Raw genomic sequence first — 16,840 nt, forward strand, 5'->3', positions numbered from 1 at the left:
TTTTGCTGCTATTTGAAAGATGGCTATTTGTATGATGTTAGCCCTAAAATGACTGAGATTTATCCTAATCAAGCTGTATATTGACCTCGTTAGCAGCAAACTAATCTGATTTTAGTTTCATTGTACTTTAGCTTCCATGGTTTTGTTCCTTTCCTCCAATTATCTTACATATTTGATATTAATAAGCCAAGTTTTTATTATTGTAACCAGTTAAAATTTCAGCTCTATTCATATTTTAGAATACCATCTGTGGACAAGCATCACAGCATTAGTAGGACGATTTTAAAAGATGAAAAGCCCCAAAAGAGTTGCCAGAGTCAGAATCCCAAACTCCTCAGTTTTTGACAAATGTTTCTGAAGAATATGTTACAAAAGCGTATCTCTTAACTGTCTGCAAACAGTTGCTTGTTGTTGTCTCTCAGGTCTGCTAAAAGAGCTGCTCCTTAATCTGTGCCAGTTATCACATGGTCACATATTAAAAACAGTAGTTTATAGTCACAATAAGTAAAATTTTCTATAGAGCATTTAGCTGGGCAGATCTTCTCCTTTAGTTTAACCTTAGCTCCACAGCTAATTCTGCAATTGTGTCAGACCTCAGATATGTTGCATGATATCTGATATGTAGTATATTTCCTTTGATCATGAGTAATACATTCTTTTATCTGAGTAGGGGGGATATGCATGTTGAATATTTTATGGTAAGAAGAAGCTGGAGTTTCTTTTTCATCTATTTTGTTGTACACATATTGTGTACATCTGTGCGCCTCTTTTTTGAGCCATCCTCATGCCAACACACATTTATTGCTGCACCAAATATGTGTGTATGTGTGCGTTACTCAAATAAAAATCACAGCTTTTCTGATATGCAGTGTGTACATTTTTAGCCTGAACTTATGTAAAGTAATTTTTGGAAAAGGACCTTTAAACATGGTATGCATATGGGTTGAAAAATCTTCTGTAGGGCTAGATAGAGAATTTGTGGCTTAGGCAGCAGATTCTGGTCCTATAAAAATATCAGATCAGAAAGAATTTACTAATCTATTGTTCTGCTTTTGTCTATAGATAACAGTGGAAGGTTATATACTGTCAAATATCTAGTCTGCATTCTGGTAGTAAGTCTGCCTCTACTTAACTACTTAATTGAATGTAATGCATCTTACTTAAAATAATAATTTACTGAGATAACGTTTTCCTTTTACATCATCTTTCAATAGTAATACACTGTAATTTTTCCTTCAAAAGTTTCTGTAAAATTTCTACCTTCTAATTTGTAAATTAGTTGCTCTGCCCCCCACCCCCCTTGCTACTGTTAATGTAATATGTTGGAAAAGATCCAGTCAAATTACAAGGGACACTTTATGTTAAGGTTTGTAATCCACACAGTATCCAATCTCAAAAGCTTGATTTATTTAGAATCGTAGAGTCATTTAGGTTGTGAAAGACCCTTAAGATTTACTATGTAGCATGTTATTTTTTCTCTTGTCTACATTCATTTTAAGATGGCACAATGATGAATGTAATGCACCTATCACTGTATTCTGAATTATATTATTGTATCTCTTAAACAGAGATGTTAAAGCCTTACACGTAATTGCCTTTAAAAAAAAGAAATTGTTTTCTGTCTTATAAACTAAGTTTAATCAAAAATTGCTTCAGTCTTAAAACGTCTGTCTTTCTGATTTTTTTTTTTTCCAAACTAATGTTAAGACTCTGCTTAAGTTGTGCTGCATTTGTCAAGTGTGTTTTCTGCTCTCTGTACGTTGACCTACACAAGTTATCTGCATGTTGCTGTTAGGGACAATTCTTTAACCTGATTTAGAAGTGTGGTGTGCTCAACTTTTCACTGCACTCCATTCAATACTTCTGATTCCCATACAGATCAGGAGCACTAAGATTTTAAGTCTATATTCCGTGTTGTTTTGAAAACAGATATAGAAAAGTTCAGAGACTGATTAAATATTGCACTGACAATATTTAGGTAAGATGCACTGAAATTTCCTTAAAAGAACTTTATCAGCAACTATTTTAAAACAAGATATCAAATTTCCAACAGTTTGAAAAGGAAGCTGATTGAAACGATGAATATTACTTTTTGAAGAACTTCAAGTGTACTTTGAGATTGAATGCAGTATCAATTCTTGCTATGTCTTACTTTAACAAAGGAAGGTAAATGTTACAAAGATTCATTTAAAATTTATTAGGAAAGCTGCAGATATAACCCTGATCCTGATGCCACAATTCTTACATAAGTTTTCCATTCTGTAGGGCTGTCGGCAGGATGTGAGATGTGAAAATGTGAGTTAGGATCAGTTTAGCAAGATTTGTGCAATATCAACTAAAAGCCAGACCTGGTGGATAAGAAACAATTTAATGCTTTTTGTCATCAAACCATTTCACTTGAGTCACTTCATTTTTAATGTGGAACTATAACAAGTTGTATTGCAAATTTCTCCACACAGAACTGGTCATTTTCTCCTTATGATTTTGAATCTCTTTTGGAGAATCACGAATTCAAGAGTATGGGTATGTGTAAAATTCAGAGATGCTTTTTCAGGAGTAAGCCAAAGGAAACTAGTAAAAATGCAGATGTAGTGTAAGTTGCTTTTTCGTTAAAAAAAATTCAAGTTCTGAGTGCTTGTGGAGTGACTTTGATTTTTCAACCCCTGATGCAATGGGAAAAAACTTGTTAATTAGTTTCTTGATTTTTGAATGCAAAATCTCTGTGATCGTCATAATAAAGGCATTGTTGCTGCTTTACATAAAAGTTAAAAACTCTAAATGTCTTATGTGTCCACTGATTTTTTTTCTTTCTTACAGCTCTGCCAATATCTGCCGTGCTGAAATGTTTTAATTTTTGAATTTTCTTCCTTTTTATCTTTGTTTTCTCTGTTGCTGCTTTTTCTGTGACACAAGCCTTTCATTATAGTCACTCTTCTTTTTTCCTTCCCCACTTCTTTCTTTTCCTTTTTAAAGCCATGAGAAGCCGATCCATTGGTGAATGTGCTCTGCCATCGGCCTATATACGCAGTGCTAAAAGTGCTCCTGTTCTGATCCATACTTCCAAACCCTTCTTGCCTGATATTGTTCTCACTCCCCTTTCTGATGAGCTTTCAGGTAGTGCCACCTCTGCTAATTTCTGCACCCCCTTTATCACTTTTTTAAACCTTCTGCTTTCAAATTCTGCTAAATCATTACATTTTTCAAAGAATACTTGGGGGATGGGGGGAGAGGGGAAGAGATTAAGAATGAATGTTTTGAGTTATGTAAAATACCATGCTATTTTGCAATTCATTCTGGAACTGTTAGAAGTTAGTGCTGTGCCAATGTTTACTATCATAAAAGTGAAAATTGGAGAAACCTCTTGCTTTTTCAACTAATTGGTAAGCAGTAACATAGCATCTGTCTACCAGAAAGTACAACTAACCTGAAGTTTTTATGTGTGGTGAGGGAGGGAGGGAGGGAAAGGAAGAATATAATTTTACTTTGATTTGCCTTTTACATCTTTCTATGTAAATTTTTTAGTTCAGTGTCATAGATGTGCAGACAACCATGATAATGATATACTTTAGCTCCCATGAAAAAAGAATGTCTGAAGTATACTGTAAAGTGTATTATATGATACCATATGCCTTTTTTCATGAATTTATAAAAACATTTATGAGTCTATACAGTTTGAAATTCTGAAATGCTGTGCTTTGGTGTTGTTTTCCAACAGATCCATTTTTCACAGAATTGTAATTTTTCTCAATGTTCTTTGGTCCAGCAGCATGGTTGGCCAGAAGTTTTACAGTAGCTTTCTTTGGATAATTTTCTTTGAACAAATAGCTTCAACAATTGGAATTAGCACAGATTTTAAAAATGTATGCATGAAAGTTTACAGTTAGAGTTGTTATTTTCCTGTGCTCCAGCTATTACATAGGTGTAAATTAGTATTATGTGACGCTGATAGTCATATTATGCGTTTGTCTCAGTGAGTGAAAACAAATCACAGCGGGAGGACTATATATATAGTCAAATCTGTGTACAAATGTAAGGACTTAATGGCAGTATTTTTTTAATGGAAGATAGTTTGGGGTTTTTTTTTTCTTTTCCACCTTTGATACCCAAGAAGTACTAAGAACTGTATTTTCATAAATGTATTTTGTGCCAAAATTAAGTTGTCTTGTTGTGAAACAGAAACTTGGTGCCGTAGTATTCAATCAAAAACATAAGTGGAGAATTAGGAAAGTTTGAAGAACCCACTCTAGAGACATCAATCAGACTTTCACAGTGAAAAATTTTAAAGTATTTGGATGCATATTTTGACACCAGAAATTAAGAATAATAAAATACTAATGATATGTAATAAATAAACATATGAGCACAAAGAATATATCTTCTGAGATATAAATTACTGTAGCTTAGAAGATGGATTTTTTGATAGGAATGAAAATCTCAGGAGCACTTGCAGAAGGGAATGAGCTTTCGCAGTGAACTATTATTTTGTTATATAGTCACTGATACTTAATTATCCTGTCTTAAAGAAGGCAAAAGTGCTTTTGCAGTCAATTTTGTCATACATGTTTCTGAAAAGTTCTGGCTTGCATCTTGTTCCTAATGCGTGCCAAACCTGATGGCTCTTTTGCTATTACCCTTTCTGTTGATACTCATCCAATGCAGAAACTGCTTGACTGTAAGTCTTGAAAGTGAAATAATTTTACAGACCTTCGCACTTCTAACATAAAAAAAGTCTTAGGTGCTTCCTGGTTTTGCTATCTTCTCAAACAGATGAGTGTTGAAACAGCTTCATGTTGTGCCTAAGAATCTTGAACGCTGCCAGGAAATGAAAAAGCTCTAGTGAAGCAAACTAAGTTGTTAATGGGGAACTAGCAGAGTAAAGGAAAATCTATGTGCCCAATCAGAATACACTTTGCTCTTTTAATTTTCTGCATTTTTTATTGTGTGCACTCTCTTTTCTTTTTAAAACATGGAGCTTTATTGTTTTCCTTGCCTTTTCTTCTTATGATAAATACATTCTTTTGTGAAAGCCTTCTGTGTCCAGATGTAGAAACAATTTACTTCCCAAATAACATGCTCTATCATAAGCATATTTAGGTAACGAATAATGTTTAGCTAGCTGTGAGAGCCTTTACTCTTATTTCATGATGATATGAATATCCCTGTTATCCAAACTGACTTTCAGATCAAACACAGCTTAAAAGAGAGGATATGTCAAATGATACCAAAAGAATAGAAAAACCTAATCTTAAATTGTAGTATTTAGCTACTTTTAGCTATGAAACTCCTCATTGAAAGATTGACTCACTGAGGAATCTTGACAGGTAGTCCAAAAGAAAGCATTAATGCCAAAACCTTTACCTTATGTACAGTACAGTGTATTAATTTTCAAGAATAAGGAAGAACACCCCACTCTTACTTATTGAGACATAATTTTTCTTCTTGAAGATCAGTCAATAGGTTAACAAAAGTTATTGCAGAAGCTCAATATAGACATATAGTCATCTAGCATCATAGAATCATAGAATCATAGAATCGTAAGGGTTGGAAAGGACCTTAAGATCATCTAGTTCCAACCCCCCTGCCATGGGCAGGGACACCTTGCCCTAAACCACGTGGTTCAAGGCTCTGTCCAACCTGGCCTTGAACACCGCCAGGGATGGAGCATCCACAACCTCCCTGGGCAACCCATTCCAGTGCTTCACCACCCTCGCTGTAAAGAACTTCTTCCTTATATCTAATCTAAACTTCCCCTGTTTAAGTTTGAACCCATTACCCCTTGTCCTACCACTACAGTCCCTAAGGAAGAGTCCCTCCCCAGCATCCTTGTAGACCCCCTTCAGATACTGGAAGGCTGCTCTGAGGTCTCCACGCAGCCTTCTCTTCTCCAGGCTGAACAGCCCCAACTCTCTCAGCCTGTCTTCATACGGGAGGTGCTCCAGCCCTCTTATCATCCTCGTGGCCCTCCTCTGGACTCGCTCCGACAGCTCCATGTCGTTTTTGTGTTGAGGACACCAGAACTGTACGCAGTACTCCAAGTGAGGTCTCACGAGAGCAGAGTAGAGGGGCAGGATCACCTCCTTCGACCTGCTGGTCACGCTTCTTTTGATGCAGCCCAGGATACGGTTGGCTTTCTGGGCTGCAAGCGCACACTGCCCACCCATGTTAAGCTTCTCGTCAACCAACACCCCCAGGTCCTTTTCTGCAGGGCTGCTCTGAATCTCTTCTCTGCCCAGCCTGTAGCAGTGCCTGGGATTGCCCCGACCCAGGTGTAGGACCTTACACTTGGCTTGGTTAAACTTCATAAGGTTGGCATCAGCCCACCTCACAAGCATGTCAAGGTCCCTCTGGATGGATAGAGAGGATCTTTTCCTAAGATTGTTATTCCTTCATGTAATTTCTAAATTATGCTGTATTTCCATGTTAGAATCGTAGGAAATATAGTCTTACACATTTATAGGGTAACTAGCAAAGTAAACATTCATTCCTGGAACTGTTGGGGATTTTCAGGTACAAAAGACCACTTGTGAAAAAAAAAGTGTCTGTGAGATGTAGGCAAGATTCCTGGAAGCAGTGGGCAACAATGACAGACTAACGAATTGCAGGTGGGAGGTTTTTCCTTATCCATTGGAACTAAAAGAATCAAAAGAAGTATTAACATGAAAAGGAGACATATATTATGCCTTTACAACCTTGCTCCCTAATCACCAAGTAATCACTAAGATTAAATATTAAAGAAATCGTAATTGTAATATCACTATGGCTGTAGTTATTTTTTAATCATAGAAACTCATAGAATGAGTGTAGTCTTATAAAAGAATCAAAATGAAAGCTGAGAAGCAAACCATGTTATTTTTTTCTCCACTTTCTGAACTTACTTTCCATGGTGAAATAAAATCCAGTCCCAACGTTATACGGGAATTTTCTACTTGCACTGATGCTGTCTTGCCAGAATGTGTCTTTCCATGAGTTTCTGATTTAGCATATCTGTCTTCCAATTGATGCTGAAAAACTACCTTTTCTTTCTGCCTTCTAGCAGAAAAGGAGAAAGTGAAGTTGCTTTAAGGAAAGGTGTAATTGGGTGAGATTGGCTACAACTACCAATTTCAGTATCTTCCTCACTCTAACATGTTATGAACCAGGCCAGCGTTTCTCCTAAGTATGTGCGGTGTGTCAGATAGACAGCCTTCTGGTGCACAAGTGCAGTATAGTTAGTGAAGACTCCTTAGGAAACAGGTGATGTCCCAATTTGACTGTGTACGTGTGTGCAAGGGTGAGCCCTGGTTGTGAAGGAGCTGTTTGGGTTTTTAAATATTGCCTGTATTTTCAGTGCTGATATTGCAATAGCAGTATATTTTTAATTTCCTTAATTTCTTCCTCCATTCTGCAAAAAAGAAATCTCTGTTGGCACAAGCACTACACATCTGTTTGAAAATGTTTGTGTACCTGTATGTGCTAGTCATGCATACATGAGCACCTAAAATTAATACTGGATCAACACTGAAATAAATCTATCTGAATTTATTTCAGTGTGTGGAGCTGCTTGGCGTGCATTTGAAATTCTCCATCCAGGAATTTTTAACATCCTAGAAAATCATAATCACTGCATGTGTGCACAGTTTGCAATCCTCAGACTGCTGCTTTAGATAAGTTGCATTTATAAAAGGTATGAATGATGCATATTGAGGGGTCAAGATGAGATCAGTGTATCGTTACTTGTATTAATCTCATATGTAACATCTTCATGCATATTTGTGACTGAATCCTATGGTACTTCCTTTGTGGCTGTAAGAAAGAGCTTTGAGACTATATAAATATAACCTGTGTAAATCTCTGCCTAAGTCAATAGAGAGTTTGCAAGTTCTAACTACAGAGAGACACCTTTCATTTCAAAGGGTATTCATTCATATAGTTAGCTATAAGTTGAACAAGAACAATGATGAGAAATTTGTTGCTTATCAAAGCTGAAGAGGAAAAGGATAATAAACTGCCGTATATTATGATGCTTCAGTTCATATTTATTTTCTGAAATAGCTTGGATGTCTACTCTCTTTTTCCAGTGTAGACCTCTCTGTTTCCTGTCTAATAGCTTCTTTACAGTTCAGTAAACTTAGAATCAGGTCAAACTTTTAATTTTCAAATTTTAACTTCTCTGAAATATTGAGCATGGAAATACCACTTTCTATTTTCTTCCAACACATACATTTACTTAAGTACAGATATATCTCATTCCTTTGGTTTATATGCTTTGCTCAGAAGGAAAATTAGAAAATTTAGCTCTAGCTCTAACATTCTCAGAAAAGTCTGAGTACTTTAAAACAGGTTTTTAAGGTGACTTCAGATTATCATTATTAAATACTACTGAAATAGGTATAGAGATCCGTGAAGTAATGATGTGAAATATTTTTAATTTAATTCAACATAGTTTCTTTATTTTGGCAGTAACAGATTTAGGGGAGGGAAAGGGGCTTAAATTTTATTTTAAGTAAATTCACCATTGCAATCCTGAAGATAAACCTTCTAGATAGAACAACAAGGTAAGTCTGGTTATTGGGGGAAGTAACTCCTGTTGGTGGTCATTTAAGCTCTTTATTGTTATTCCTAACCTTAAAAGCACATCTACAACTTTTGTAAGTGGTAGGTAGTAAAAACCAAGTCTGGGTGATAAAGGATTCTATCAAAAAGAAACCAACAAAAAATTGAGAAAGCTGTTTTTACCTTACTGGTAAGTTCCTATCCCATAAAAAGACTGCAAGGCATAGCGTGAGTTCTTCCAATTAGTTGAATTGTCTGTAAGAGATACTTAGTCTTGCCTACACTGAGGATCTGATAGTATGTAGTGTTCCTATAATGTATCAGGAAAACTGAAAAAGAACATGAAGGTTCTTTATTTTGGTGGATGATGTGAAGAGGACTGAAAATACCTCTGTACAATTCCTAGGGGTCCATGTTGAAACTGCAGTTTTCATTACAGTTGACTGTGATTCTTACTGATGCTAACATATTAGCAGTCTCAACAGAGACAAAGTAACTGATTTAAAGGGTCGTAACAAATGTTCTGGTCTCTTCCTAAACAAAAGTGGTTTTACTCTAATGTTAACTGTTCCGAGGCTGCAGGATGTTTTTCAGTAGTAGAGTCCTTAATTTGGTAGTTCTCATAAATATCACATTTGCTTGAGTAAAACTGGAAGAAGAGGGGGAGGTAAGCCTCCATTAAGTATTTAGTTTTGCATTTTGAATATGGAAGACAAAACATCCTTCTAGGGAAGAAGGATGTATGTTTAAATTATCCATTATGTATAGTCATCTTTTCTGTACAGCGCCAGCCCTTCCCTGTCATTTACAAACTTTAGTCTTTAGGTATACACTATATTACATATGCCATAATATTCATAATAGTATGATAGTATTCTTTGTGATGTTTCAGTAATTTATATATATTCATACAAATTATAAAAAAGTAATAGTTTGCCACTTAAATAGACAATGATTTTCCAGAAAACTTACTTCTCTTTGGAGTTGTGCATTTTTCTGAAAATGTAAATTCCATTCAGGGTACTACTGTTAAGCTAATTTGTATTCCAGGTAACCATTTTCTGAACAAGCTAGCTGGAAAAATATTGGTTGAATTATTGAACTTATTGGCACAGCCCTAGCTTTAACTGTATTTCCAAATGTTCCATGGTCTCACTGTTTGTTCTCGTGCATGTTAACATTTAAAACTGTGTTCTGATGGTCTAACTCATTTATATTACATTCTGTTCTGGATATTACGTGCGTGTGTTTTTAACACTAGTACTGGAAAAAGTATTTTTGTTGTACTTAAGAAAACAAGGCTCTGGACTTTACTGGCTTTTAAAGTCACTTAATTAGGATGTAGTGGTAAATAAATATTGTCTCTGTAAATTTTAGTGCATGTTACATATACTTTTTTCCTACAGACATTGATGATGCTCAAATTCTTCCACGTCCACCTCGAGTCAGACATTTTTCACAGAGTGAGGATGCTCCAAGTGAAGTTTTTGGTGCTTTAAATGAGGAACAGCCACTGCCACGAAGCAGCAGCACCTCTGACATCCTGGAACCGTTCACAGTTGAACGAGCCAAAGGTGCAGTTCCTGTCATTGACAATTCATCCCATCATGCGCCAAGCTTACAGAGTTCCACTGAGACCTCTTCAATGCATAGATCCACTGAAAGCCATACCACTGATACAAATAGCAGAGAGTCCTCCTTGGAAGTTGGGGATAGCATTTATGACCATCTTTGTCATTTAATAGGGCCGTTAGAGTTTGCAAACACAGCCTTTGAACAAAGCCAATATGTTGACCTTGAAGGTGAAGATGACCTCCTTTCCTCTCTGAGAGAATATCTTAAAGAAGAACTTTGCTGTAACTTTGAGATAGATAAATGTGAGGCTTCTGCTCATGAAGTTGATACATCGGTAAATAGGCATGATAGATTACCACTGGATGGATTAGAACATAGAGATCAGACCGGTCAATGCACGAATAGTGTCACTGTTACAGAAAGAGACGATAACACAGAACTGCACCTAGAACAAAACCAAAGTGGCTTTATAAGTACTATCACATCTGCTCAAGTAGACATTTTTACAAGAAACCAAGTGCTCGATAAAGCCAGACAGTTAAATATTGATAAACAATATGAAAGCATGTTTGATCGTGGGTCAACTAGTCCTAGCAGCAAAGAAGGGAAGAGATACCTGTACAGGCAAGCAGCCACTGAAGCTGATGTAGATTTAGTTGTGGAAGCAGCAGTAGCTGAAAAGCATAAAAGTGCCCAATTTAATGAAAAAGTAACCAACTCGCATGTCATGCATGCAAAGAAAATTCTTCCTAAAGCACAAGTTAACCCTGAAATGCCTCACATCACAGGCACAAGCAAACTGTCACCAACTAAAAGGAGTATATCTGAAACTGTAACTCATAGGGCCAAAATAATGAAAATAACGACTAAAAAAAGAAATAGTGTTCATGTTACTTTTAGGCCATCTACAGAATCGGTTCAATTTTACAATCCTCTTGAGAGCAAAGAGGCTGCTTGGAAAGCAAGACTTCGTAAGCTCAGTGGCTTCAGTAGTAGCGGTAGCAGTAGCAGCAACAGCAGTACCAGTGCAAGCACTAGCTCATCAGCTGTCACGGAGCTGGTTAGACCTGGAATATATAGACCTCTAGATGCGATCAATGCTGCTTCAGCTGGCAGCAAGCAAATTAAGGAATCTACAGAAACTCAAGCAGCCATGTTGCAAAAAGAAGGTATTGCAGTTAACCAGTTCCATAATCGTAGCACCTTTAGAGCATCAGGTCAGGAGTCAGCACAACAGCAGGGCTCCCTAGGTGGTGTTTATAAAACTGTTGTACATGCTCTTTCGAAGCCGAAGGCAAATGTTTCCCCACAGAGGCAGAACAGAATGCCAGCAGAGGCTCCACTGAGGGATCTGTACAGTCATGTAATGGGCTATTTTGGAAGGAAAGCTGCAGGTGAGCACTAAAAAGTGTGCAGAGCGCAAAAGGAGAAAGGCAGCACCAGTTTGGCTTAATGCAACTGAAGCAAGCTCTGATAAGCAATCAAAAGGCTTTGGGATGATCACTGCTTTCCCTGTTTGGTTATGCATGCGCCTACAGCCAGCTGATTTTTTCTCCCAGCATAAGTTACTTTTACATACTTTAAATTACTAATTTTCCTTTTCAAGATATTTGGTTGAACCTCTTTGCTGCTGAAGACCATCAGTTAGGGAAGAGGAAGAGACAGTAAATGACCTAATAAAGGATTAAGCTGTGGGAGTTCTGAATTTTCATCTGCCATGCAGAGCCTTAAAATTCAGCCTACTGAATGATTGACAAATGCATATTTTATCCGAATGTGCTTTTCTATTCTGAGTGTAGTTTGTCAGAAGGACCTGGCTCAACCAGCTAGGTTGAACTAATTGTATTTCTGGTTCATTTAGTGTGTTTTCTTCTTCCTCCTCCTCTTCCTCCTTTTCCTCCTCCAAACCAAAAAAGTCCCTCAAATTTACATTTGGAGGTCAGTTTAGATAACTTTCAAAAAATGGTCTGAAACAAAAATCTCCTATTACTGGAATGATTTGATTGTGACAGTTCTCTGAGTCTAATCATAAGGGTTTTTGTTTGGGTCTTTTTCAAAACATGCTCTAGACCTTTCCACATTCATTCATCAAAATTGATGCAGCTACATCTTGGCAACATCTTTCATTGCTTTCTTTTTTCTTGAAATCATGGGTGTTCATGAAGGTCTCATGATAATAGTCTTTCTCCTGCTAACTATGAGACCTCTGTGGACTGATCAAAAAAGAACGCTGGCACTCTAATATCCATTGTCTTAGTTCACAAAACCTTAAATGAACAAGAAAATAACTTTCAGCAGGAATGTAGGTTTTCTTTTTTTCCTATTGTTATGCTAGCATGATTAACAGAGAATTCTGTAATGCATCCTGCATCGGGATGTTAATGCCACCTGAGGGCAGTCTTTGTAAGCATAGCACCAGAAGAACGGGACTGTCATGAGTCTCAAAAAAGTAATTTGCTTCTCTGCAGAGTATAGACTTCTGAAAAAGAGGTATCTAGAAAGCGCTAATTTTAGAAGTACCTTTTATTTGAAATCTGTAACAGTTAACAGAGCCTCATTATTAGAATAAGCTATGCTGTGATCTCATGAGAGATGACACTGAGGGAAAAATTCTTACAGAGAAAACATAAGCTGAAATAACTTGAAGAATTTAAAGGTGAAGATCATGACACAGTTGTATATGAACTGTACAGTTATATTGAAAATGTAACACTGGTAGATGAGTGAACTTCTTGACTTGTTCATAACCATTGACCATCCAGAGTTTGAATTTTCATTCCATGAACTAGCATGTGATTTTATTATAAAACATTTTCTTTGCACTATTTATACTAACTGTATACAGTGCCATATTGACATTTGTCATTAGTACATATTACAACCTACTTTACATTTTCCACCACATTGTTTTTCATCAGGAATGCAATGAAGGAGCCTGTAGGAATCTAATAAAATTTTTAGGATTTGTTACGTATGATATGGAGGAAGAATATATGCTGTATCCTTAAAGCAAGCATTAACAACTTTGAGTAGTGCTTACCTGTAAGCTTCTTGCTCTTAAAGGTGGTCCTGGAAATTGACTAACCCCTGCTTAGTGGGAAGAAGAAGCTGTACTAATTCTTAAAGTAGAATCTGCTTTAAAAGAGGGAAATTCTTAAAATGCATGTTTGGCCATTTTAATTTTTTTATTTTTGTTAATTAGCAGGTTTTTTTCATTTGTTACCTTTTGTTTTGGAAATGTCTCGATGTGTTTTTTACTATATACAGTTGTTCATTCGCTTTTAGCTAATAGAGAGGACATGAGTCAAAAGCTGCACCCTATTGATAGTGACATTGGCAGTAACAATACAAATGTTCCTGACCTCATGGATGAATTTATAGCTGAGAGACTCCGCAGTGGTAGTGCACTGGTAAGCTTTTAAACTTCCTATGTTTCAATATGTAAGTCTGCGTATATGTGTGAACTCATCAGCAATGTTATAAATGAGTTCACTAAAATGTATTTCCTTGCCTTTGACCTAGATTCATGCCATTTTATGCTATTTGTGATTTCATATCTATTAAATCTTCATTGTGGAAACAATGCAGAAGTTGCTGCATCAGGTGGATATCTATCAGGTGGATAGTCTCATTCAGCTTGGCAAAAACCAGCCAAGATAAGTTTGAATAAATACTTCTAAGCTGCCACTGATTTTGTAATCTAGCACACAAATAGATATGTCCTCTTAAAACAGAGTACCAACTTAGTAAGATTAGTTTTAGGTTGGTATATCTATTGAATGCTAAACCTTGTGTCATGAAAAGCTTGTCAGTCTGAGTAGATCTCTAATTAGTAGTAGGGTAGTAAAAGAATAGAGAAGCAACTGGGCATAGTGTGAAAGGACATTATTATTTTTAATAAAATGGCTTTTCTACTTTTATCTCTCTTCCATCTGAAGCAAACCTATCTGAAAAAAAAAAAAAAAAAGCCTTAAAAAAGACTCCAAATAGAACACCACCTGACTTTTGCACGTGGAAATCTAAGTGCTTTATTTCTGCTATATGCTGTCCTTGGTGTCCAAGTCAATACCAAGGTTTTGGCTTAATCATAGGAAAATTAATGCATGAATTAGTAAATTCATTTGCTTGTGGTGTACGTTAAGTTTTTGCTTATAGCATGGTAGTCTGTAGGCCAGAAAACACAAAATTCCTTTACATATTTTTCTGCTTGTGTCTGGAACCAAGGCTAACAAGTTTTCTGTAGTGATTTAGGTGTAATCTGGAAATAGTATACTTTTTACTATTTTTCTCTCTCAAGTCTTCCCTAATACATGTGTGGCACTTGCTAGTCTGAACCCTAGCTTTTTAAGGTATGTGCCTAAAAATTCATTCTGCAGATAAAATCTATATTTATGAAATTCTGCAACTACACATGTTTTTCACTTACTGCTGCCTGTTTGGGGTTTTGGGAAGTCTTAGCTATGTATGTAGTGTGATGACAGTTTCTGGTTTAAGTACTTTTAAACTGTTTGTTACGTTCTGACCTTTGCAAATGTGGGATTGCTTTTTCCATTTTATGTAAAGAAACCATCCAAGATCGTAAGATAACTTATGTCTCTTTATTGTTTAGAATGTGACAAGAAGAGGAAGCAGTCCTGGCAGCCTGGAAGTTCCTAAAGACCTTCCTGATATATTGAACAAACAGAACCAAACGCGTCCTATAGACGACCCAGGCGTGCCTTCTGAATGGACGTCACCTGCCAGCGCGGGCAGCAGTGACCTCATCAGTTCAGACAGCCACTCTGACTCCTTCAGCGCCTTCCAGTATGATGGCCACAAATTTGAAAGCAAGTATATTTTTCCAAAATTAATATAGTATTTCTTATTGCTTGCTTGCTTCCCCCCCCCCTTTTTTTTTAAATTTATTTCTGCCTTTTTTTTTTTTTTGTGAAGTTGTATGCCAGCAGTTTTCTGTAAAGAGAGCTTATTTTGATTTCCCACTGAAATCATTAACAAGTTAATGGAGCAAGCAGAGTCCTTGAGAGAGGCTATTGTGGTTTTAGTATACTAAACGAAACAGCACTGGAATACTACTGTGCAAAAAGCAGAACAGTAGCGAACAGAAGTTACAAAGCACTGTTGTCTTCTCTCTGGAGTGTATCCATCTGTTTTGTGCAAAATATAAAAATGAACAGTTACTTATTTTGGAAGTTATTTTAATTCTTTTGAAAACATTTAAGTAAAACTTGAAGAAGGTTTTCTAATATTTTTACAGCAGTCTTTGTGTAGCTATAGATTAATCAAGATACTAAGTGTAATATCATGGTAAAATTAGTATGCTTTGTTAAAATTAGTATGCTTTGTGTAATAACATAATGCTTTTTATTTGTTTCATTTATTCATTTGCACCATTATTCAACAGAAGAGATCATTATGGTTGCCAGGAATTATGACTTTCTTTATTGTGTAAGAAAGAAATAATGTTTACGTGGTAGAATTTATTGAAGAAATTACAGTTTTAGGTATGTAGATGTTATGCAACTAGATGATTATATTTAAACCCACGTTTCAGCATGACATTTTTTCTTTAGTGTTGAAAAAAACATTTGTTGGAATATCATTTGCCATTATATTTTTAGTTTGAAGTTAGTGTTTTAACAACCAACTTCGATATTTCTTCCAGCTTACAGGTTTTGCAAGTAAATTCCTTAATGCATGTTTCCATTATTCGTACTTTATTCTCATGTAGGTGCACTTAGAGCAACTAAGCAGAATACAGGACATGCAATAGGAATGTCTTCTCCAGAAGTACAGTCACAGTTTTGTGACAGAAATAAGAATATTCATAATAGTAAATTACTTTCTACTGTTACATTTTATGTAAATTTGCAACAGTGTGCTAGCAGCATAGGAGATGCACATACATGTTTTCCATGGAGGAATTTGGAGATCCTGAGTTTTTGTTTTTTATATTAGTGGTATTTTTAGGTTTTCAGTTATTACAATGCTTTCCTCTTACAGATTTCAGCTTTGGCACTGAGGCAGGGACACCAGCTTCCACTGACGTCAATGCAATTTCAGGACAGCAACAGAGTGCCGAGGAGCAAGAAGTGGCCAGTCTAACTACACTCCACATAGATTCAGAAACAAGTAGTCTCAATCAGCAACCATTGTCTGCTGAAGCTGCAACTATTACTGGTAAAGCAGTTAAAAAAAACTTTTAAAAAAGCATTTATTTCAGATATTTTCCACCTACCCTGAAGAATGCAAGTTCCAGCTTCTGCAATGAATCTGTATTCTATATAACATGATTCTTGGATTTAAATTATTTTTTGATTGCTATTGAAAAGTAATGTGTGAAGTAATATAAGTGGAAAACCTTTGTCTAATTTAATTACCTGTATGATCCCTGGCTTGATGCTAAATGTATTTTAAATTTTTCATGAGAAAATCTATACAATTACCAGGGAGAAAACTCTTACCACATAACATACCAGATCTCTTACAAGTGTCCTTCTATTCCTAGTAGTCAAGTGGCTAATTTTTGGCAAGAGTTTTTTCCTTGGAAGGCTTTGAAAGTGCTCTTTTAAATCAGTGTATCATGCTGAAGTGTCGTGGGATTCTTTTATATACGTATGTCTTAGCCTCTCTATGTGTTGTTTGTTGTGTAACTGAGAGGAGCTTTTATTATGCAAAATGTTAGTTATTGTGCCATGTAAGATCAGTTTCCATTTGTGTAACTTAAGAATTCTTT

The 16,840-nt window shown here is 36.1% G+C and overlaps 1 protein-coding gene across 13 annotated transcripts in view; it reads left to right on the forward strand.

The window, feature by feature from the left end:
- Window positions 1–16,840, forward strand: part of RALGAPA1 (Ral GTPase activating protein catalytic subunit alpha 1) — a 128,559-nt gene that overhangs the window by 39,093 nt on the left and 72,626 nt on the right. For 6 of the 13 annotated variants that reach the window (XM_030481881.1, XM_030481876.1, XM_030481877.1 and 3 more), the window contains exons 17-21: window positions 2,974–3,114; window positions 9,939–11,501; window positions 13,393–13,517; window positions 14,717–14,933; window positions 16,108–16,284. In XM_030481881.1, the coding sequence (XP_030337741.1) occupies window positions 2,974–3,114; window positions 9,939–11,501; window positions 13,393–13,517; window positions 14,717–14,933; window positions 16,108–16,284 (2,223 nt within the window). The remainder of the gene's footprint in view (window positions 1–2,973; window positions 3,115–9,938; window positions 11,502–13,392; window positions 13,518–14,716; window positions 14,934–16,107; window positions 16,285–16,840) is intronic. The other 7 variants (XM_030481887.1, XM_030481889.1, XM_030481886.1 and 4 more) reach the window with 3 other exon arrangements.

This window comes from Strigops habroptila, chromosome 4 (assembly GCF_004027225.2).
Source record: "Strigops habroptila isolate Jane chromosome 4, bStrHab1.2.pri, whole genome shotgun sequence".
Taxonomy (NCBI): Eukaryota; Metazoa; Chordata; class Aves; order Psittaciformes; family Psittacidae; genus Strigops; species Strigops habroptila.